This window comes from Pygocentrus nattereri, chromosome 29 (assembly GCF_015220715.1).
Source record: "Pygocentrus nattereri isolate fPygNat1 chromosome 29, fPygNat1.pri, whole genome shotgun sequence".
NCBI lineage: Eukaryota > Metazoa > Chordata > Actinopteri > Characiformes > Serrasalmidae > Pygocentrus > Pygocentrus nattereri.
Window position 1 is genome coordinate 16352019 of NC_051239.1, and position 23567 is coordinate 16375585.

The 23567-nt window shown below is 39.1% G+C and overlaps 1 protein-coding gene across 4 annotated transcripts; it reads right to left on the reverse strand.

Moving 5' to 3' along the window:
• Positions 1 to 1320: 1320 nt before the first annotated feature.
• LOC108442344 (NAD kinase) lies at positions 1321 to 23007 on the reverse strand. Of its 4 annotated transcripts, none has more exons than XM_037536237.1 (12): positions 22794 to 23007; positions 21454 to 21629; positions 14968 to 15051; positions 8682 to 8811; positions 8256 to 8361; positions 8050 to 8135; positions 7436 to 7538; positions 6585 to 6724; positions 5973 to 6072; positions 5678 to 5835; positions 4743 to 4825; positions 1321 to 3974 (listed from the first exon to the last, which is right to left on the reverse strand). In XM_037536237.1, exons 2-12 carry the CDS (start codon positions 21627 to 21629, stop codon positions 3824 to 3826), a joined length of 1317 nt encoding a protein of 438 aa, XP_037392134.1. In that variant the 5' UTR covers positions 22794 to 23007; the 3' UTR covers positions 1321 to 3823. The 4 variants fall into 4 exon arrangements, with proteins under 4 accessions (XP_037392134.1, XP_017577823.2, XP_017577824.2 ...); XM_017722334.2 differs by having other exon boundaries at positions 8256 to 8364; XM_017722335.2 differs by lacking the exon at positions 22794 to 23007 and adding an exon at positions 21926 to 22716 and having other exon boundaries at positions 8256 to 8364.
• Positions 23008 to 23567: the final 560 nt, after the last annotated feature.

Below are 23567 nucleotides of genomic sequence, written 5' to 3' on the forward strand. Positions count from 1 at the left end.
AGGTGAAGCAAATTTAAATAATTTCTGCATCCTGCCGAGTCTGGAAACTCCACAACTGCGCAACACGCAGTCTGTTTCATCCACCCCACAGCAGACGTTTGTCTGTTTGGCAATAACTGTTAACACAAACACAGCTTTACTGTATAAGTGTGAACATGTGATGTTCAATGGATGGACTGAAACTTTATTTCTCCCATTAATGAAAAACGACAGTCATTTATAGAAATGAGAAGTCTGTGGTTTCACAGGCTGAAAAGGAGCAGTGCAGGCAGAGGAACAAAAATCATGTCCATCTTTCAGTGAGAAATGAAGAACAGAAGACCATCAATTGAGAAACCGAAGATTTTAAAGGGGAATTCCACCCATTTTTCAAGTTTCTGCCTAATTAAATGGTTAAGATGTAAAATCATTCGGAGTGGTTTGATGTGAAACGTCCTGTTCTAGAGGAACTTTTAGAGAGCCAGATTGTTCAGTGGTGGTACTGATGGGAAGCAGATGTTTGAAGAGTTTAATGCCCCTGAAATTTTCCTCACAGAAAGTTATTCAATTGTTACAAATATATGTCTGATAAATAGCTTTTAGATAAAGTTTTGGCTTTAAATGCAAGGTGTTGTAAGGCAAAATAATCCCCAAAGTAAATGCATGTTTTTAGATTTAACACTATTATTATCATTAGGTATAAAAAGTCAAAGGACATTTGTATGTTCACCGCTCAGTTTCCCATCATCATCATTGTAAAGAGCTTTAAGTTGGGACCTTTTATGTAGTGCACCACTTAGCAAATGACATATGTCAACATTGTTAAAATTCATTGTTTCTCTGATGTCACCCTCCTTTACATACATCCACCTATTCAGCCTACAGCACTATAGCCCCGCCCACTCACAATGAAGTTAAGCAATGGGCTTGTTCGAGACAATCTGCACCTCACCCTGGCGGTCACCAAGAGTGGCCGGCTGCAGCTGGAAGAGGAGTTGAGAAGTGAGACGTGAAGCCGGACAGTTTTACCAGGGCAGTGCTCCACATAAGGCATAATGCAGGGCAGCCAATCAGAATAGAGGTCAAGCATATCTTAGTCACAGTAACAAGCAGCTTTGTGAAGAGGTTGGAAAATCGGCATGTAGAAATGATTATTTCTGACTTTTTTAGTTGACACCATCACACAAACGTTATAAATGGACCAGGAAAAATAAAATACAGGAAAAATGTAGGATATAAGCCCTGCACGCTGTAAAATGATAAAGCTTCTGAACGCTACATACAGGCCTCATTCTATATCCACACATTTCGATTTTTGTCAAGGGAAAAAAATGCTTAGCAACACGTTTTGGATCATTTATTAAAGTGCTATGTAAAAAATGCAAAACCCATTTTTTACAATATATTCTCAAAAGGTGAGTTACAAAATCGATGAAAAGGAACAAAAAAAAAGAAAAAAAATAGATGAAAGGTTTGTGTTAAGTATTAAAATGTCACTTCTGAAGACAGTCAATTCATATTTTCACTTTTCCTAGTGACTAGTTTTAATGTAGAATTGTACAGAAAGTCGACAGGCCTGGCATCAATCAGTTACAGAAATATAAATATATAAATGTGAGCGTTTATCATTAATAGCTCCACTCATGATTAACTCATTATTGGGAGTAATTAAGACTGTTGAGCTTTAAGAAACATGTGTTCGATTCAAACAGTGAAGACTGACATGTACATATTATATACATGTATGAATTACACAACTGAGAACAACGTTTAGTGTAAACCAAGTGTGAGGAAAGGCTACTTCAAATACAATCACTCAAAAGAAACTGTATACTGTTGAATGATGCGCTGACATCATTCTGACAATATAAGAATCAAATCCTTTTCCTACAACATGAAGAAAAAAATAATAAATGCTACTTGTAGACAGCTTATGTTTGCTCTTATGCAAAATATATAAACTTCATTTTATAAACAACTGTATGATTCCACCAAGTTTTCTAAATGTCTGCATAAATTAAAGGTTAACATGATAAAGTCATTTAGAGCGGTTTGATAAGAAATGCATCATTCAAGAAAAACTGAATCCAAATTCTTTACAGTGGTGGGGATAGGAACCAGATGTCCAAAGCGCTGCTTCTGAAAGCTGCCTCAGAAAATCATTCCATGCAATGGTTAAGAATCCTCTTCTTGATGCCCGAGACATCGTTTTAAAACTGACTGGATTTTAGGTTTTGACCTAAAACAGATTTCTATAACCCATTCATAGTGGAGACGGACGTGCACAGTGATGTAAAGCAAAATCCTCTCCCAAGAAAACTGATTTTTTTCTGTCTTACTGCTGTTTTAACACGATCAAAATGTAGGTTCGGTAGTCGTTTTGATAGACCGACTCCTGTTTGCTGTCACTATTACTGTAAAGAAACACCATTTCACGTCAACTTTTTGGATTTTGTTACCACCTCAACATTTGAATGTAGACATTTTGAGAAAACTCCACACTTGAGAAGAATCTTTTAGAAACGTGATATAAGCAGAAGCTTTTAAAGGATGGCTCTTTAGTAACATAAAAACATGACAACAGCCATTCTTAAGATATTTAAGGGGCAGAATCATCGATATGACAACTTGCGTCTTACATTGTATGAACAATGTAAGTCCAAACGCATGTTTTACTATGGGATATTTGGCCATGTCGGTGAGCAGGACGGGGGTGGGGTGGAGAATGAATGTAAACAGACTCCTCTCTCTCTTTTTTTTTGTTCCATGAGGTCACACAGCTGACTTGATTTCAGAATGTACAGCTGTATGCACACTGTTAGTAAACCGGTTCATGTGATCCCACAAAGCACAGCACGCGAGTCCTGTTGATTTATCTCTCTCCATTTTGAGGAGTGGCCCGTTTAAATGTCTGGAAACCTGAAGGTTTCTGTGGTTTTTCGGGTGAAGGACACTTCAATGAGGATGCAACCTCCTCCACAAACAACTCCCTAACACCCATTATATATAATCAGACAAAAAAGAAAAGATTACAGAATGTTACTACACCAAACATAATGGAATGGGAAGTTTATATAAAAAAAACTCATTAAAATATTGCTCATAATGTTTAAAAAAAGAAGAAAAAAAAGCAAAGGTAGGAATGATCCCAGTAGATCTGGAATGGACTTGCTGAAATATGTTAATCAAATGAAATACCTCAAGTTGGTTGACTAGCTGTAAGATGGAAGCCAAACAACACAGTAGTTTTCCAACACTTCATGAACGCAACAACAAAAACAATTCTACAAATATTCAAGCTTTTCAGATGGCTTCTTTCGCAGTGTCCTCCGCAGATGAGTCACTCTGACTTCATATTTACAGAATATCTGTAACGATGATGCACAAATTTTAAGTACAGTATAAGACCTTGCTTCCCAACCCCTTAAATAATTTCTTTGTAACATTCTAGGTGATTTAAGGCACAATTCTATCGATATTCACTTATTGCTGTGGTGCTTAAATGCTCCTCATGTGTTCGTGGACAATACCTGATGTTTCGTTCGATCTCGTCAAGCTGTCTTACTGTAAAACTAACTCATATTGAGTACAATATTTCTGCTTCATATGACAGTAATACGTCATAGGAAAACTACAAAATATTTTAAAAGACTGTTACAGACAAACCAAACAAACAAACAAAAACAAACAAACAAACAAACAAACAAAAACACCCCAAGAAGCATAGCAACAGCTTCTCTACAGTTTGTGGTCCAACAGTGGTGTGGGGGAGTTTCCAGACAGGCCAGAGAAAGCAAAGAATACAAGACAAAGTGCTTCAGGCTGGTAACCGCTGGGTGAAGCCTCAGAACTCCTCCTCTTCCTCGGAGCTCAGGTGGCTCTGCTTCTTGCGGACGTTCCAATGTAAGCACTGCGCCAGGCTCTCGAACCAGTCGTTTACAGGGTCTCGGAAACAGATGGAGGGAACAGGGAAGCAGGAAGTGGTGATGGTGATACTGGAGAAAGGAAGGAAAACCTGTTAATCGTCATGCTGGGTATTCTTTCCTCAACATGCCCACAGACCAGCTTCAAACAAAAAGACCATTCAAGTTTCATTTTTACATTCTAGAATCTTCACATCAGAGATTTCACATTGAGGAAGTAATTCTTCACAAGCAGGAATCACCCAAGAGAAACTACTGACTTACACAATTAAGGGATCGATTTACACCTCACAAACTCTCTCCCCCCACAATCTAGCAGACAGAGCCTTTTAAATCCAGAACTGTGAGCCTTCTCCTTTTTTCTTCTTGTTTGCAATTGCAATGCACACAGTTTCATATCTAGTTCTTGGAAAAAAAAATGGTACTAATGCATCTACTTGGCATGTCTAAATGTGTGTAACCAGAATGTCTCATATTAAGTGGTGATCTTGAGGTAGATAATTAGCTAGAAATCATAGGAAATACAGTATTTAATGAGCATAACTCAATCCTTAAACTGCTGAATAAAACATGGAAAAATACCTTCTGTTGTCTTGTTTCTAAAATGTAAATCACTATAGTTTTTATTTAATTATTAGTAATAGAGACATTAATATAGTAATATAATAGTAATTCAGTAATTACTGTATAGAAAATCTATAAAAAAAAACAAACAACAATCAGAAAAGAAGAACATGAGAAAAGATTTCAAACTTTAAACAGTAGCGTATATGAAACAACCATTCAGTAAAGTATTTCTTAATAAATAAATGTTGCTAGTACAGAGACATGATTACTGACCTGTCCCCATGTCCAATCTCCTGCCGTTTCCTCCCATCAAAAGAAACCCAGGCATTGTTTCTGGCTTCGCGTGACAGCATTATCTAAAGGCAGGACCAGAGGTCAATAATTTTCCACCAAAATTTCAAAAGAAATACTTCCTTCAAAAACACTGTCATGACTGGCAATTAATCAACCTGAAGCAGCATGATCTCCTTTGTTTCACACTATCATTCATATTTAGCAACGATAGTGTATGTTTATATGTATATTATAGTATAAATAAATGTGCCATATCAGGAATAATGTCTTTAAATTTGCTTGTACGTTCTCTCTGTAGCTTATAGTACCCTCTTATCCTTTTGCTGTGTGGATGCTAGTCCGCTAGCAGGCGCTCTGTGTTTACAGAGACTCTCTGGAGTTGACAGCATCCTATGAGATGCATCATTATGTCTGCGAGAGAGTATACATTAACATTTAAGTGCTGGCTTATACACAGACATTTAAAGTTTCTAACAGACATTCAGGTAATGTTGTTTCATATTTTAGAGGTTTATAATAAGTTCTAAACTTAAATCTGTCTCTTTTATTAGAGGATTTATTATTCTTTTATTAGAGGAGCCTGGGAGGGCAGAATATATTCCAGTCAGATGGACCAGATTAAGACAACCCCTTGACTGCTACCAGAGGTATCAAATTCTTTAAGATGGTTTCATTTGGTAGGTATGAATTTCAATACAAACATGATATTTGTTTCACTGTTGCAGTTTGAAAGAACTTTGTTGATAAAATGAATCAATCTTCCCAACACTAGCATGAATAAGGATGTCCAAAGCTTAAATACAGTGACATTTTGGAAACAAATCCACCACATATCAGTAACATTAGGATTATATACAAGCACTCTATTATTAAACTATTCATTTTATGTCAAGTTATGTTTGTTTTGGGAATACCTTCAACTCAACACCAGCAGGAACTACGATGGGTCTAAAGGAGAGTGAATGGGGGCAGATGGGGGTGATCAAGATGGCTGGGACGTTAGGGTGGATCATGGAGGCCCCTGCTGCCACTGCATATGCGGTACTGCCAGTCGGAGTGGACACTATCACACCTGAGAGAGAGACAGAGAGAGACAGAGAGAGACAGAGTGTGAGCATTCTAATCTTTGAATTTAAACTACTAAGATTAATCATTTAAATAAAAGGAGGGGCTGAAGGGGAAGTACATATATACAATATTCAGACTGACCATCGCCTTGTACTGTGGTGATCAGATGACCATCCAGAAAGAGGTCAACATTAGAGAGGTAGGACGATGGGCCTCTGTCCACAACCACCTCATTCAGCACCTGAGGTGGGGGGAGTGGTTGGGGGAAAGGGGAAAAGAGAAAAAGGAAGGAAAACAAAAGACACTGAGCATTATTACCTCCAAATAATTTTCAAATCCATTGAGGTGTCCATAAGGCAAAACTCACGTATAAGATTTTTATCACTGCAATGTGTGGTATGTGCTTACAAACCACAAGCCTTCTATCTAGGCCAAACAGTGACTACTGCACTGGGTTTTTAAATAATTAATGGATTGAAACAGAGCCAGCAGGAAGCTTGCTCTAAGTGAAGATATACATTAACTAACCTTCAAAAATGGTCAGGATTGTGTTTGTGGGGCATATAAATACATCACACCCACACAAGACAACTGTCCACAAGGCGTGTGCACAGGTACTACAATATTAAAACTTAAATAATTAAAACTAAAGGACCCAATGGACTGGAAACGTGCATGTTCATTGTTACAGAGGTGCAGTCCCACACACAGTGATGCATACAGATACTCTTCTTTCCTGAGACTGTTACTTACTTGATATTGCATAGTTTTGCGACTAGGCTCATCATCCCCGTTAGTGATGATCAAGTTCTTATCCTTCGTCTTACTTTTCTCACGACTCTCCTTCACTACCTTTACTTTCAGCCGACTCCGCAGGATGATGGCTGCGTTACCTGTAAAAACATTTATGAACCACATTAAACTTGGGTTTTGAGCCACAGAACTACAGGAAAATGTTCATTTCCACAAAAATATTTTATTTATTTAAAAAAAAAGAAAAGAAAAAAAAAGGTTGAGATTTTTATTTTGGCCAGAAAATGAGCTCAAATTAAATACTACTGATTCTAATTGACTGTAACATTCCACAATTCAAAGTTGCAAGCTTCTCTTAAAGCCTATTGAACTACAAAGGAATATCACTTAGAAAAGCTTAGTGTTCTCTAGAATCTCCCATATCTAAGGATCTTGTAAGTAGACATTGCCTCTGATAAGCGCAGGGTGTTTTAAACAAGAATCATGCCACAATCATGAATGTGGCAATATCAGTAAACATTATGAGTTACAGATACAGCTAACAAACTTTGCTTCCTTCTGATGTCTTTGTCCTGTTCCCAGCGCTTGCATAATACTGCATAATACTTCCCTGTATGAAAAGGCAAGTCTGAGATATACACACACACATACACACAATTGTATACAGCAGGGCTTGGCTGATGGGACAGGAAAACCTCCTGAAGAAAACCTTCCTGGAAAGAAACTAAGCTGACATAGAAAACAAAAACAAACACACACACCCCACACAATTAGACCTGTTGAAGTAGCACAGGCAGAGTGACTATACATCTAGAAAAGAAAAATCACAGTAGAAATCCTCCTACACTTACCTTCAATAACCTGTGTGACCTGAGATTGGTATGTGTCAAAATTGAAAGGCGTCAGAAAGCCCAGAGAACCTAAATGGAAGGCCATAACTGGAGGAACACTTTCCTATAACACACACACACACATTCACAACGTTAGCCCAGAAGTAGTGGAAGCCATACAAACAGTTACGTGTTAATGTCTTCCTTTTGGTTACAGCTGTGTCTCTTTACAAGTTTCTAACTTCATTCTCGATTAGAATTCTCTCTCAATCACTTTAGGATCATGTAAAGCTCTGTTCGTTATTCTGGACACACGTAACATTTCTTAACTTGTATGTACAACTTCCTAGGCTCCTACTACTTATTAGTTAATTACTACCGTTATTATTATTTGATGGTACAGCACATGCACTTATTGACTGCAAAATATGAAAATTTTCTGTTAGAGACTTCTATCAGAGGCTGTATCAGAGGCTGTATCAGAGGCTGTATCAGAGGCTGTGTACTGAGTGCAAAGGTTTTGTTGGGCAATCTCTCTGTCAAACATAAATCAACAGCTGGTGTCCAATGGCTTGATAAGATTGTTCAATTTAAAAGCAACAGTCAGAGCAACACTTCATCTCCATGATTCATACCTGGAAGAGCGAGGAAGCATATAGCAAAGTTCCATCTCCTCCCAAACAAATGATGAAATCTACACGATTGGAGAGGTCATCAAAATCTGTGGTATGCAAAGAAAACCAAAGCCAAGACAAATATTACATAACCGAACATGCCACATGGTGGAAAGGTATGATCTGCAAACATTTCAGTGGTAATGCAGAACAAAACAATTGCTTACCTTCTCTAAAAGTGCAAAAGTTCTTTTTAACGGCCACAAAGCTCTCGTCATTGGCAATAGCGGGGTCCTCCAGAACTTTCCTCTCCACGTAAACAATCATATTTTTCTGCTAAGGTGCATAAAAACAAAGGAAGGAGAAATCAGTTCAATGCTGTAATGAGTTGTGTGGTATATAAAGTGATACCTAAACAGAACAGGTCAGTTGGGATTATGTATAATCCATTGTGCAGGGCACAGAATATACTGCAAGTTCCCGATCTATTGAGAAGACTTTGTGTATCTAACAAATTACTGTATAAGATAGCAAGTGACTGCAAATGACTTCTACCACCTCCCCGAGGACCACTTAAACAGGTCACTTTTTTCTGTACACACTCAATTTTTAAAATTATTTAAACGTCAAGTGTAAACAAATACTATTCTAACCTCTGTGAGGAAGATGCAAAGCTCTTTAAAAGGCTGCAGCAGACTGACATCTTGGATCTTTTTAATTACAAGGACACTTTTGGGTGGCTTATTCCATGTCAACCTCTGGCTTGCTGGGTCTTGAATGTGCCTGAAAACAAACAAACCCAGACACATGCAAAATGGTTAACAGTGAACATAAGGAAGGGCATTGTCAAGTGCCATTAACAAAATGACTGAGCATTTTGCTCTTCGTATCTTACACCTAATAGTTAGAAATGAGCCTCAGCACTCAGGCGCACACTTCAGTGCACTCGAATGCCCTGCATCACACAATCTCGACTCGATTTCCAACCTCAAAAGGTAATTCTGCACCTTCCTCTTTTTTCTGATTCTAATTTGCATGGAACTGTTTGAAAATAATACCAGAGAAAACATGCTGATGTCACCAGCTAGGCCAAAACGTTCCAAGTATGAGGTCAGCGTGTGGTGTAACTTAAAACTCAAGTATGAAGATCAATGAATTCAGACGTGATATGAAAGAAAACTTCTTATCAGCTGTGAAATTTTCAGAAGAAAAAGTGATTTCATGAGTTTTATGCAAAAGTATGATAAAATTGCATTTTTCGTTTGTGTATACAGGCTCCTCTGGGCTGAACTGGAACACTTCCAGAACAGACAGCTAGACACTGATCATTTCCATCCTATTAAAGCACTGTGGCTTAGGACACAATCAGCTCAGCAGATATACAAGGACACAGACCTGACCATTACACAACCCCAATCCGTATTCACTCTCACTGAAATCAGATTTGAACCAAACAAATAAGAAGTTATAATGATCTGCCTAATATTCCAGTGTAAACTTTTGCCAGTTTTTTGTTCCTTTACTAACCACAGAAACCAAGCCTTATAAATTATACATCTGCGTAAGACAGTAGGGTATTGGGTTAAAAAGTCAGTTCATAAGACCCTAAGAGTGTGGAACAGCACACGTCTGCATGCCACAGAGTCCATCGATCTGTTCTCAGCACGGTTTGACTGAAGTCTCAATGTACGAGGCACAAATGCACATACAAACGCAAAAATTTAACAATGTTCAAAGTTTGCCCCGTGGAACTTGACTTTCCAGCCAGGCTGCTGCAGAACATTTGGTCTGAGAAGAGTTTGAATTACTGCTCCCAGATAAAAAGTATCATAATGATGCAATGTGAATTAGATAAGTTTCCCAGCCTAAGCTAGTGTTGCCATGATAACAAGATTAAACAATTACTTGATTTCAAAATATCCGCAATTATAATTTGCCTTCATCATTAATTGACAATGGATATGACTGATGATAATATATACCATTATTAACACATACAACAGGGACAGCCGTAACCTAACCATTTGTCTACATTCAGTGAAAGCAGAAAAATGATTAAAAACCTTGTCTCACCATTTCCACATGCTGTTGTTGCCGGCGGAGGGGGCTTGCTGTTGCACACACTGGTTGAATTTCATGGTTTTCTTCATGTGATGGAGCCACCAGTACAAAGAAGGGCACAGTGGCCAGTAGCACAAATTTTGCTTAGAGCACTCCACAGCTGGTTTACTAGCTACCCCAAATGCTACTGTGTCATTCTGAAGCTGAACGATGACAAATCTTGGATCATCCTTATCAGCTACTCCTCACACAGATTCAGAGTACCTTCTGTTCCTTAGAGTGTGCTCAGTTATGTAATGACCACCTCTTCCACCTCTTGCTATCAAGGAGAGTTTTCATCATTTCTTTCTTCCTTAAGCATTCCAGAGAACAGGTTTAACACCAGTTTCCTTGTCAGCGACTGTTATCTGCAGTGAGCTGCTTCTCCCGGCTCTGCTGCCTGAGTAAACCTCGCTCTAATCTTTAAAACAAACCTCCACTGACCACGCCACTCAAGTCCCACCCCCACAGCACCTGGCCCCACCTACAACAACAAAGGCACCCGCTGACTGGCTGGCAGTATTATGTTCCTTTGAAAACAGGACTTCCCCCACATGCCGTTCATCCACAGTTGCATCACTAAATCTCCCTGTGTTTATATAATGAAACTGTAACTCGCTCATGCAGTAACTGTCACTGTAGTTAATAAAAAAGGCCAGCAACTGAAACTCCTTTTTAAAGCCAGAATATAACACTGGATTTAGTTTTAAAATATTCATGGATTGTGGAAGCTTAGATAATCAGAGCGTTCAGAATCCAGATGTGATGTACAGCAACTAACTACAAATAAGAGTCAAACTGTTTAAATCAGACATTGGGTGGGGGAGCAGTTTCATGAAAAGTCACACCCTTAAGCTAAATCATAGGAGTACCACATACAGTTTTCATGCAAGACGTAAGGGCGGGTGATATGGGAAAAATGTTATCTTCATAAAACTTGTTCTCCCAAAACATCTTCATGATATAGCCTATATACAGGGTTGAGACGTAACAGAAATATTCAGAATACAGGAATTTGGTACCCACACTGTACTGAATTGAAATAGACACAAAGAGCAGTGCCACATTTTTAAATGCTATGCAAAACTAATATTTATTTAATTAGTTTGCAAGAATAATCTATAAGAAGAAAGAGGGAAAAAAAATAATGTCAAATTAAATGAATAAGATAAAAGGTATAATGGGCTGTCAACCAGCCACTGCTCTGCATCTACTATGCAGTAACTACACAACAGTTAGTTCCAATGTCACAATCCAAATGGTCGTTATTCTACATGTACGGTTATTTGTGCAATGATTGCCAAGTAACAACTCACTGCAACTCGCTACTCGCTAAACTCGTTTCCAGTTTCTACCTTAGAACAAAGAAAAACAAACAATGTATACATTACTTTACAGTGTCTATAATATCATATTTAATGCTTGGTCAGATACTGAAAAATAGTGGACAGCAGGCCTACATCAAATTCTGAACCTGTTGTTTAAAAAAGGCTTAAGACATACCTGTATGCCTTAGCCTTTGAAGTTATTCCTAGCTAATGTTTCTGTTTATCTTGTTTGCGGGTGAAGCTGCACAGTCTTTGCTTGTATTCTATCGTTTTATTATTTTATCTACTTACTGTTGTGAAGCACTTTGTAACCTGAATTTGAAAAGTGCTATATGAATAAATGTATAAACGTTTAAATGTTGTTGTGCCCGATCAAACTTTTACAAATAACAAAGCGCAATTATCAAGAAACAAACAGGATACAATTCGGCAAATACCATGCGCTGCAAAATGGGTTAAAGACTCACTAGAATCAGTCATAACAGTATTTGGTAAATATTTAAAAGATGCACTAAGAGTATGCTATGCAAGCAAGGAGTCACTGAAAGAGAAAGAATAGGACGACTTCCAGCAGAGTAGGGGATTTTACACAGACGGCTGCAAGACTGGTCTTTCACTGAATCACTTTGTTGGCATATGATGTCAATGTGTTCATCTCTGCCCATCAGAAGGAACAAAGAGAGCTAAAATTAAAGGGGCACTCTGACCAAAATGAAAACCTGAACCATTGCTACATCTGTGACAAATCTCACTGCCACAGTAGTCTCGATAGTGAGATGTTCCAGTTTAAAGACTCATCTTAATAATGAGAGAAACTACAAGCACTTTAGATTGTGGATATTTAAGGGCTACTAGATTGTTTTGTTTTTTTTAACTGGCCAAATGCCAGAAAATTGAGTTAATGGCATAAATTGTTGCAAAACTAGGAAATACATAAAAAAAAACTATGCAGAACTGTGGCTCTCACCACAGAACGCATTTTAATTTCTCTCATACTCCAAGACCAGTAATTCAACTGGTATGCTTGCTAAGCTAATGTTGAGTCAGCTATTAGATTATGCATCTAAACACCAAAGCACAGGTTTACTTTCAGCTTTCTGACCAATAACAGTGTACTCCCTTAAATTTGAGTAGTTGTCAAACCTATTCTTTTGTGAGCAAAGATCCATGTTAGCTTAAGATGACCAAACATGATCTATTTCTTATTATTATCTATTCTATTCTATGATCTATTATCTTAGCCTAAACACACATCCAGCTGGAAATCTATAAATTGCCTAAAATATCCTAGATTTGGCTTTACTTTTTACATTGACATTTGCTTTTTACAGTCTTATTAGGTATGTTTTGATATTCACTGAACGATGGATTGAAAATGAAAATGATCAGGTAACCGTGTAAGAGTCCTGAACTTTATATTTGTTTTTGATGTAAAACGCAGGGCGTCAAGGCACAAAAGTGCTTAACATTTTAAAACATTTTATATGCTAGTCTTTCCGTATTCCTCAGTAGTATTTGGGCATGCCTAAAAATTATGAAACTAAATGCATAATAGTAAAAAATAAAACAGTGGAAGTACAATGAGCCAACTGACAAGTGATATCTCAGGAGATCACTTTATCACTGTGGGCTTTCAAATGTTGCATCGCATACTTACGTAAGGCATGCTGGGTACTGTAGTGAGACAACACTGATGGACGACAAGTTAAAAAGTACTCAAAATTGTGAATTCTCTCAAACTGACAAAGTTGAGGTATATCAAGCTGCGTGACAGAATATTACAAAACACAAAAAAAAAGAATTAAATGCCAGTTTTAGACCACAGAAACTGTAATCGTGCATTGCCCTGTTCACTCTACCATACACAATGTGTTATCCTTAAATTTCCAAACAATGCTTACAGAATTTATAATGCTGTTAACAAGTAAAGGAAATAGTCATAACTCCTATGAACTTTTATGAAGACATGGTCATTTAGGTCAGGCTCTTAAGACTACTGCATTGCACGTAGGCCTACATTATTGACATCAACAAAGCCACCTGTAATGCCTTAAGTTTGGCAACACCTTTTGCATTTATCAATGTCAACACAAGGGAGGGGATTTCAGTACAGCTTTGTGTCTTTGCAGCCAACATAAACACTGGGACAGAAGCACAAAGACATTCCACTCACTTGAAAGTAAATGCACAACACTTGAATTCTGTGAATGATCATGGTTTACCAAAACTAGACTGGTTATGACAACAATCATTCCTCGAAAAAGAAGTCATATGCTATGTTGTCAGATCAAGTGAAAAAATTCTCATTGAATCAACCTATAATAACGTAGCGCTCGATTTCTGTGGAGCGTTTCTACAAAGTCATGCTGATTTTAACTGGCGTAACCTTTTGTTAGCAATGTGGGCCATGATGATAAGATCAATCAAACTGCATAACATAAGGAAGAGGTCTGATTTTACATTACAATATGTTCTGCCAACACTCTGTAACTCACCAGCCAAAGAGGCTGCCACTAAATGCTAATCCATCAATTAGCATAGCCAAAAGAGGATGACATTAGCTTGTCTTACCATTACATGAGCGTAGCACCCAGAATGGCTCTTTTATCAGCTGAAGATTTTCCAAGGTACTTTTCTAACTTAGCATTGACCTAGAATCCTTGAAAAACCATGAAATGATCTCTCTTCGGCTCTATTCTTGGATCTGATTCAAGTCATGAGACCAGGGTCTCAGTGAGGCATTTAAAAATCAATCAATAACGCTGCATGTCACGCAGTAGTCAATACATCTTCAAACATCATCTTCAAAAATTAGGTCACATTTTAGTCCAATTGTAAAACACCATTTTTTTTAAAATACTGAGTAAATAGGATTGCCCCTGTTCCCAGAAGAATATCCTCTCTAAATCACTTCCTCATCTTTTCTTCTTTATGAGTATTTACTTACATTCCCATTTTGTTACTCAGAGAGTAGTTTTGAATAAACTGTGCAAGGCTTTCCCAGAAGGAAAAGAACTTTGAGCTCATTTATGACCCTTCAGTCATCCTCTAGGACATTTCAGTTTAGGATGTATAATGAACCACTGGCCCCAGTGACCCCTAATGAAAGCAGAAGCAGCATCAAAAAAAGAGGACATCCCTTCATCACACCACAAATCAAATTAAAATCTAATAAACGCACAGTTTCATCATCATCATTATTCATCTTTATCACATATTGCACACTGAACTACACTAAACTCTCTTTTTTCATATAATCTCCTAAGAGTCACAACCTTGTCTCATTGGTAAGTGTCTTTCATTGAGTCTACCGTACAAAAGCCTACACTGGGCACAGTTTAATGGTGAAAATAATTAATGCTGAATCCAAAAATCACAGATTCATTTTCTCCTTTTTGTTTGCAACTATATTGACTTGGCTGTAAAATGGTTCCTTACCTAAATGCAATCATAACCATCAGTAGTAAACAAAAAAAACCCCACAAAGCTCAATCAAGTCAGTTTGACTTACATCACTGCTTTAGGGTTCTTCAGCATGCAAGCTTTTGGCCCAAATGTTGTCACTGGGCTTGGTCCATGCAGTGACTGGGTCCGCCTAGAAAAGAAAAGAAGAAAAACAGTTAATTTTTTTTGCTTTTTACCACAAGAGAGGCATCTCTTCATGATCTTTAAAAAGTTTTTTTCCCCATTGGCAACCGCCAAATTATAAAGGATCATTAAGGAAAATATCTGCACTTCAGTTTGTCATGCTGTTGTCCCATATTGGGACCATGTCACACTGCTGGCTAGTCATGGAAGTGTAATAATATGCACCCAGTTCATAGGCAACTGTTGTGAGGTAACTTTGTTTATCATCACCATATAATAATCCATACGATTTTGGCAAAAGCTGTATCATTATTCCAAATGGTATTCATTTTTCTTCACATTACATGTTTTACCATAAAACCCAACTGGTTGCTGCTTCAGACACAATGGCAGGGGACATTTCTACTGTGTTCAAATACACAAGCCCAGCCTAATTCCTTTAATAACAGGTTGTCAGAGTAACACCCATCATCAGTGTCATCCTGGGTCATTATCGGGTACCCACCCCACAAAAACCACAAAAGTCAGAGGCCATGCCATAACTAATCTTTGCATGACTCCTGTATCCTATAGAACCCACTGAACTACCTAATATCTTCTACTAGCCTGATTACATCACATAATCCGTACCGTGTGTGTAGCAGCAGCATAGAAAACATGACCACAAAACAGTATCAACAGTCACACAAAACAAGTAGTAATAGTAGAATAAAAAATGTAATATAAAATATGACATACAATTTATTCATAATATGAGATTTTAAAAATGATACTGATTTCTAAAATAAGATTTATAACAATATCAGCAACATACTGCAGTGTGTCTTTTACTTACCTGGAAAAAGCTCCCTAGAGCACATTTTTACAAAGAGATATTAAAGAGAGCTAGATATGAGCTTCCTCTTTGGCACTGCATCAGTGTGTGCCAGTTTTTGTCTGTGAAACATCAGATGCAGATGCTACACAACTAAAATGTTTCTTTCTGTATTCCAGCACTAGGACAATGTTTCATGCTTGTGATTAACATGCAACAGGACACGTGGTGAACAACAGGACACCTGTGGCACATGAAAACCTCCTTTTGAATACAAGCAGGATCAAAGACAGGGAATTTTGAATGGGGGGGTGCTTACCGGGCTAGGCTGGTTCTACAGCTCTATGATGCATATGATTTAAGCACAGCAGACTTTGAATGAAATGCTTCTGGCCATGTTAGAAACACTCCACAAGTCACACTGAAAGGGCAAATTCAACAGATTCTTTGACAGACGAATGTTCACTTTTGCTTGTATTCAAATAGTTAGGTAAGTAGGTTTTGGATTTATGAGGGCACCTGTTGCTCTGTTGACATAAAACTAAACTGGCATGTTTTGTTCACTGGCAAATCATTCAATCAAAATGACTAACTAGAGTGAAATCTTCCTTCTTAATAGATTAAATGTTAACCTGCAATTCAAATAATTTATTTATTACAGTTACAAACTTTGGGCTTTATGTACTAACCATTCTTGAGAAGACATTTCTTCTTAAAAATCTCTTATGTAGTTTTTTTTAACAAAGATTCTGACATTCACCAGTGTTTTCTTATTTGGGATCTGTTCCTGAGTAAGAATAGAATCGACGCACATTCAAGCACGAAGCAGTTTAAGAACACATCAGGAATATGACCATTTTTTCTTTCTCAAGATCAAATGTAAGAAAAAAAAATAGGAAGACATTGGTGAATTGCCCATTTTTTTTCTATCATTCACTTATCACCCCTGACGCCCTGATACCGACTCCATGGCAGTCGAACACAAAGTCACTGGTCACTTTAAACATTCTGCCAAGGTATATTCCTGCCTGACCTACATTGTGATTTAAGCCCAGTTTTAACACACAATCACAGAGAGGACATAAAACTCCACACAGGAATCCCCAGACGATATGTTTGATATGACTCCTGCTGTCACTAAGCTACAGAGATGTTTAAAAACACAGTTGAGGAGCAAAACTACAACTGTACAGGAATCCTTTTCTGAAGCGGAACAAAACCCACTCTTCTCCACTGCTGCACTACTCAATCCAAGAGTAACCACTGCTGGTTAATGCACAACTGATAATTTCTGCATAGGTGACTCAGCATGTGCAAGTACTAAAATATGTACTCTTATTCGGTATGGTATCGATGCATCCCTACTTGTTATGAATGCATTAGGCACATTGGTGTTTAGAGCGAACCATCACCCAAAAATAGCCAGCCAAGAGCAGCTCTGTGGTCAGAAAATGACCACTAATGATGGGTTAGAGGACAGCTAACACAAATTGTGCATAATAACGATGAGTCTCTAACTGTACACCTATAGAGAATCTCAACAAGGTATGTAAAGTCTATAAGTAAATGGTGGACAATATCACTATATTATTATCCTGATGAATTACACAATTTTCAGATTGTATTGTAAAATCATAAAGTTGTAATCTAAAAATGTGACAAAAAAAAAATCTTTATAGAAACGGCACCACTGTATGGTAGAATATTTTTCCCCCCGTCTGACAGAACTAGTGGGTGCAACATGAGACATTACTAATGTACCACAGTCTCAAAACTGCTCAGGCTAACCCATAACTGGACACCAAGTATGGAACTGAGAGAAAGTACAGCAATTATCTAAGCTATTACACTGTCTACTAGAAAACCTCCAAACCAGAGGAACAGCTTGTGAGTGCTTCAGAGACTGTGTAATACAACATCAGGTTAAGATCAAGGTAATGAATTTAACAGTATGAGCAATTATCATCTACAACCTTTTCCCTATAATCTTGATGAAACACAGACACAGCTGGTAGAAATGCTTGTGTTGGTAATATAATGGTATGGGAGGGAGAGAATTATAGGAAATTAGAAAACAATAAAAACCCTAAAATAAATAGTAAGATGTTTTATATTTAATTTGATAATTTCATGATTATACCATGTTTTTACTCCATTTCTCTCTAAAACAAAGACACAGGAGACATTGTAATTATAAAAAGGGTTGTAAGATTCTCACACCCAGCAATGTCTCTGTTAAAGTAGGTTTTGCCCCAACAATACAACTTCTTTATTTAGTAACCTTATATATTGAAATATGTAACGTTTAAAAACAATTACTACTTAAAATTAGATTCATGGGCCATAAAGAAGCTACAGCGACAGAAACATAGTTCAGCTTTTGTACTAGACTAAAAGGTGGTGCCTCAATGACTCAGCTGACGGTTTATAAAAACCCTCACACCTAAGACATACCCACAATTACAAAATGTGATCATTACAAAACTTCAAACAACAGGGTTGTGATGAACCTGCCTGGAAATGGCACAAGTGTATCTTGCCCCCATGCACAGTGAAGAAGACTGCAGCATTTTAGTGGCACATTGGGGTCACCACATCTCCAAGAACATAGTTAGACACAAACTCTGTGCCAACAAACTATTCAGAAGACCTGTCAGAGGATGGGCTATGCTGACATCAAACCACAGACGTAAATGTACGGAATTTCCTGGAACACTGACTGGAAACCGGTTCTCTCCTCACCTGACACAAAACTACATCTGTCTAGCAGCAGGCACCAAAAGGTGGTTTAAAATAACAGTGTCAAAGCCATGGAGAAAAGAACCTTGTGAAGTATGGTGATGTATCTGTGATGCTGTGGGTTTGTTTTCCTTTCTTTTCATACGAGAGCTGTAAGAAACTCCATCATGCACCTGGAGATTTTAGACCAAAATCTGTCAGCATCTATTAGGAAGAGAAGACCAGGTCATCACTAAATCTTCTAGCAGGATTATTATCCAAAGCACACCATGAAATCCACATAAAAATGTTTCACTGACTTGTGTCCACCATGAAGGACCAAGGGCGGGAGGGTCTGAAAAGATTTTCTATAGAGGAATAGTCTCAGATCTCAAATCTCAGATGCAGATGGTAAGAGGAAGATAAGCAAATACAGGACCAGTAACTGTTACACAATTAAAAATACTTCCTTTCAACCTCATAGGTTAGATTTCTCTGATATTTTCAGTGTAAGGTCAAGCTGACAAACAAATACATTTTTACTGGTCATATTTACCAAGGGCGCAAATAATTCTAGAGGGCACTGTTTACAAGTTGAGGTGTGAGTGCTGTTTCTAGAGCAGAAGACTGTGCAAACACAATGTACACTGCTCAAAAAAATAAAGGGAACACTTAAACAACACAATATAACTCCAAGTACATCAAACTTCTGTGAAATCAAACTGTCCACTTAGGAAGCAACACTGATTGACAATCAATTTCACAGCTGTTGTGCAAATGGAACAGACAACAGGTGGAAATTATTGACAATTAGTAAGACACACTCAATAAAGGAGTGGTTCTGCAGGTGGGGACCACAGACCACTTCTCAGTACCTTTCTGCTTTCTGGCTGATGTTTTGGTCACTTTTGAATGTTGGGGGTGCTTTCACACTCATGATAGCATGAGACGGACTCTACAACCCACACAAGTGGCTCAGGTAGTGCAGCTCATCCAGGATGGCACATCAATGCGAGCTGTGGCAAGAAGGTTTGCTGTGTCTGTCAGCGTAGTGTCCAGAGGCTGGAGGCGCTACCAGGAGACAGGCCAGTACACCAGGAGACGTGGAGGAGGCCGTAGGAGGGCAACAACCCAGCAGCAGGGCCGCTACCTCCGCCTTTGTGCAAGGAGAAAACGCAAAATGACCTCCAGCAGGCCACAAATGTGCATGTGTCTGCACAAACGGTTAGAATCAGACTCCATTAGGATGGTATGAGGGCCTGAGGTCCACAGATGGGGGTTGTGCTCACAGCCCAACACCGTGCAGGACGCTTGGCATTTGCCAGAGAACACCAGGATTGGCAAATTCGCCACTGGCGCCCTGTGCTCTTCACAGATGAAAGCAGGTTCACACTGAGCACGTGACAGAGTCTGGAGATGCCGTGGAGAGCGATCTGCTGCCTGCAATATCCTTCAGCATGACAGGTTTGGTAGTGGGTCAGTAACGGTGTGGGGTGGCATTTCTTTGGAGGGCCGCACAGCCCTCCATGTGCTCGCCAGAGGTAGCCTGACTGCCATTAGGTACTGAGATGAGATCCTCAGACCCCTTGTGAGACCATATGCTGGTGCGGCTGGCCCTGGGTTCCTCCTAATGCAGGACAATGCTAGAGCTCATGTGGCTGGAGTGTGTCAGCAGAAGCTATGGACAGGCCCGCCCATTCCCCAGACCTGAATCCAATTGAGCACATCTGGGACATCATGTCTCGCTCCATCCACCAACGCCGCGTTGCACCACAGACTGTCTGGGAGCAGGTGGATGCTTTAGTCCAGGTCTGGGAGGAGATCCCTCAGGAGACCATCCACCACCTCATCAGGAGCATGCCCAGGCGTTGTAGGGAGGTCATACAGGCACGTGGAGGCCACACACAATACTGAGCCTCATTTTGACTTGTTTTAAGGACATCACATCAAAGTTGGATCAGCCTGTCGTGTGTTTTTCCACTTTAATTTTGTGTGCGACTCCAAATCCAGGCCTCCATTGGTTAATAAATTTGATTTCCATTGATGATTTTTGTGTGATTTTTTTGTCAGCACATTCAACTTTGTACAGAACAAAGTATTCAATGAGAATATTTAATTCATTCAGATCTAGGATGTGTTATTTGAGTGTTCCCTTTACTTTTTTGAGCAGTGTATATTGAGTAAGTCTGGAGTAACAAAGCATGCACGGAACTTGCAACATGAGTTGCACAATGTTTTGTGGTAGGAAACGTCGTAAAACTGGAAGTGGGGAAAAAAGAAAGTAGCCAGCTAAACTCTAAACTCTATAATACACTTCAATTAGTCAGTCACACTGAACAATGAAACAAAATTAGGACTTGCGGTGCCTAAATTGTGCATATGGGGAGTGGGTGATATGGCACAAAATGTCACATTTAAAAGCTGCCATCAAATCCTCCAAGTACAGTGGTCTTTAATCAACATTTCATTGTGTTCTGTACAAGTTCCAATTAAACAAGACTAATTAAACTACCTTTGTAATGAAGCACAGTTGGCCAGTGCTCAAACATATATGCACAGAGCCTATTAACTGAACTTCAGTCCTCAGTGGCATCAGAAGAGTAGTTTTTTGCATGTTATACACACATAAGTACAAACTACAATATCTTATGTGAATTACATAAAGAACCGTTAATTCCTCTTCAACGTTCAATAAAAATAACTGGCCCAGTGATCTTCCCCCACTGGAACTTCAAAAAGTGAAAATAAAGTAAAAATAACCATCTGATCTCATTAAGCATCTTATATCCAACATATACCCAGTAATCATTAGTGTATGAAGTGCCTGTGACAGCAGAATCATACTTAAACAGAGGTAACCAGCTGGTCTAATCTTACCTGAACTCTGCACAACTGGGCACAGCTGAAGTGGACATGCTCCTGGCTTTAGGCTTCCGGAAAGTTTTCCCAGGAATGAGGCTCTCCCTGTTGTCACAGGCTGAGCAGCAGTGCGGCAGCGACTCCACGCATGTCTCAGACTTGGGCGTCCAGCTATCCTCTTCAGAATTCTCCATCTAAAGTGATGACAGGTGGGGACAGGCCAGAGAACAGAGCAAGAAAAGATGAAAGCTTTGTCAAGGGTCAATCTGGTTCTGTGTTAAAGTACGGCTGAGCAGAAGCCAAGCCCCTTGCGATGCGGACGGCAGTTCCTTTAAGAGCTGACATGGAGTAAACCAAAAACAAGGACTGGATTTGCATCTGTGCTTCTCAACTATGCTCCAGTCATAAGCACACTGTACAACAATAACAGCAATCAGTTCAAATAATAAAAAAATAAAGTGAAATAATAGCCTGACTTAAAAACACCTACTGATCAAAATCACTTTAATGGTTCACTGTCCTCAGACAACGGCCATCCCTGTGCATTGCACTGTTGCTCAAGCCCTCAGCATTTAGTGGATGGTCCAGAGAGACTTGTTTACCAGCATGTCTTCATTCCTTTGCTCTCAATCCCATGAGAATGTAGCCTTTGTGGTAGTTTTCATGGTACAGAACATGACAGGCTTAAAGGAATTAAAGAGAAGCCACCCACAATAACCCTGCCCCAACTGTAAACAAGAGATCACGGACTTGCACAAAAACCTGGAAAGAGCTAACTACATTCCTGTGCCTATATAACTATAAGGGTGAATGTTATGTGGATAAAGAGAACACTTTCCTCCTAGGTGTGCTGTGAGTTTTGCGCAAGAAAAACTACTTTCATGAATTTCTCCTTCATTTCTACACACACACAAAAGAAGGTATAGCATGGTTTATATGGCTGCTGCTCGCCAACAAATTACAGCGCGCTACAAGAGTAGAAAGGGGCTACCTAGAGTTAAATAACAAGATTAAAAACGACATTTTCCCTCACTGCAATCCGACAGAGCTGGAACAGATGCCCAGTCGAGCTGTTGGTCCGGCTGGCTTTACTCGAGACAACTAGGCAGTGGACATGCTGCCAAACAGTCCAACACCAGCTAGGTGGCTACTAGCCGGTTTTAGCCAGATACCTACATTAGAGAAACGTTTTGCAACATTAACGACATAAAACGCCCAAATATTCGTGTAACATGTTTTCTACACCGGCGCGTAAACGTCAGTTAATACTGACTAGTGACAGAAGCGAGGTTAGTTAGCGTTAGCTTGCTAGGTTAGCTGCTGGCGTCACCTGCGTTGAGCATTAAGAGGCTACTTACGCTGTTCGGCTAAACCCGAGCTACCTTCAGAGGGAAGCGGGGATTTCTGTTGCTAGCTAAGACGCTCGGCGGAATAACTGCACCGCCATAAAAAAGAGGCCAGGCTGCTCTTTCAAGGCCACATTTCTTCCATTGCTGCGCTTTGCTATCGCAGTCGCTCGCAAGCCGGTTCAGTGGCCGCCCGCGAGCTGTCATCTGCCGTTGCTGTAGCTACTAGCGACGTCCGACTCGTGAATGGATCTTTTGAATCTGTTCGTTTTAACAAATCGGACGAACCGATTCACGAGTAAACAGCAATGTTTTGTGGCGTCTGTGTCACGTTTAGGCCCGTATTATAGGACTTAAATCTTACAGACAAGATTTAAGTAATAATATCATGAATATACTATTCAATAACATAGAAGAACAAAAGAGAATTCCACATGTTTTCTAAGTTTCTGAATAGTTCACTCAGATAATTCAGATGTAAACAGAAAGATTTGATGTGAACTGGTTCTTTGTCCCGCGACCCTGACGGAGAAGCGGATTAGAAAATGGATGGATGGATGGATGGATGGATGGATGGTTCTTTGTAGAGAAACTTACAGACTCAGATTTCTTTATAGTGGTGATGGTAGGAACCAGGGGTCACTACGTCTACAGCACAAATATAGCCATTTTATTTACTATCCAAAGCCACCAGTTAACCTACACGTGCCTTATGAGTTTTATGTGTAACATTGATGATGATAAAATAGTGATACATTTAAAAAAAGTTTTCTTTGGGGGCTATTC

Coding starts and splice junctions, on each gene's coding strand:
- LOC108442344 (XM_017722334.2), bottom strand. CDS start 21,629: ATGGAGAATTCTGAAGAGGATAGCTGGACGCCCAAGTCTGAGACATGC. Junction 15,052..21,453: donor CCCAGTTGTGCAGAGTTCAG/GTAAGATTAGAC, acceptor TTTCTTTTCTAG/GCGGACCCAGTCACTGCATG. Junction 8,136..8,255: donor CTTTTGCACTTTTAGAGAAG/GTAAGCAATTGT, acceptor TGCATACCACAG/ATTTTGATGACCTCTCCAAT.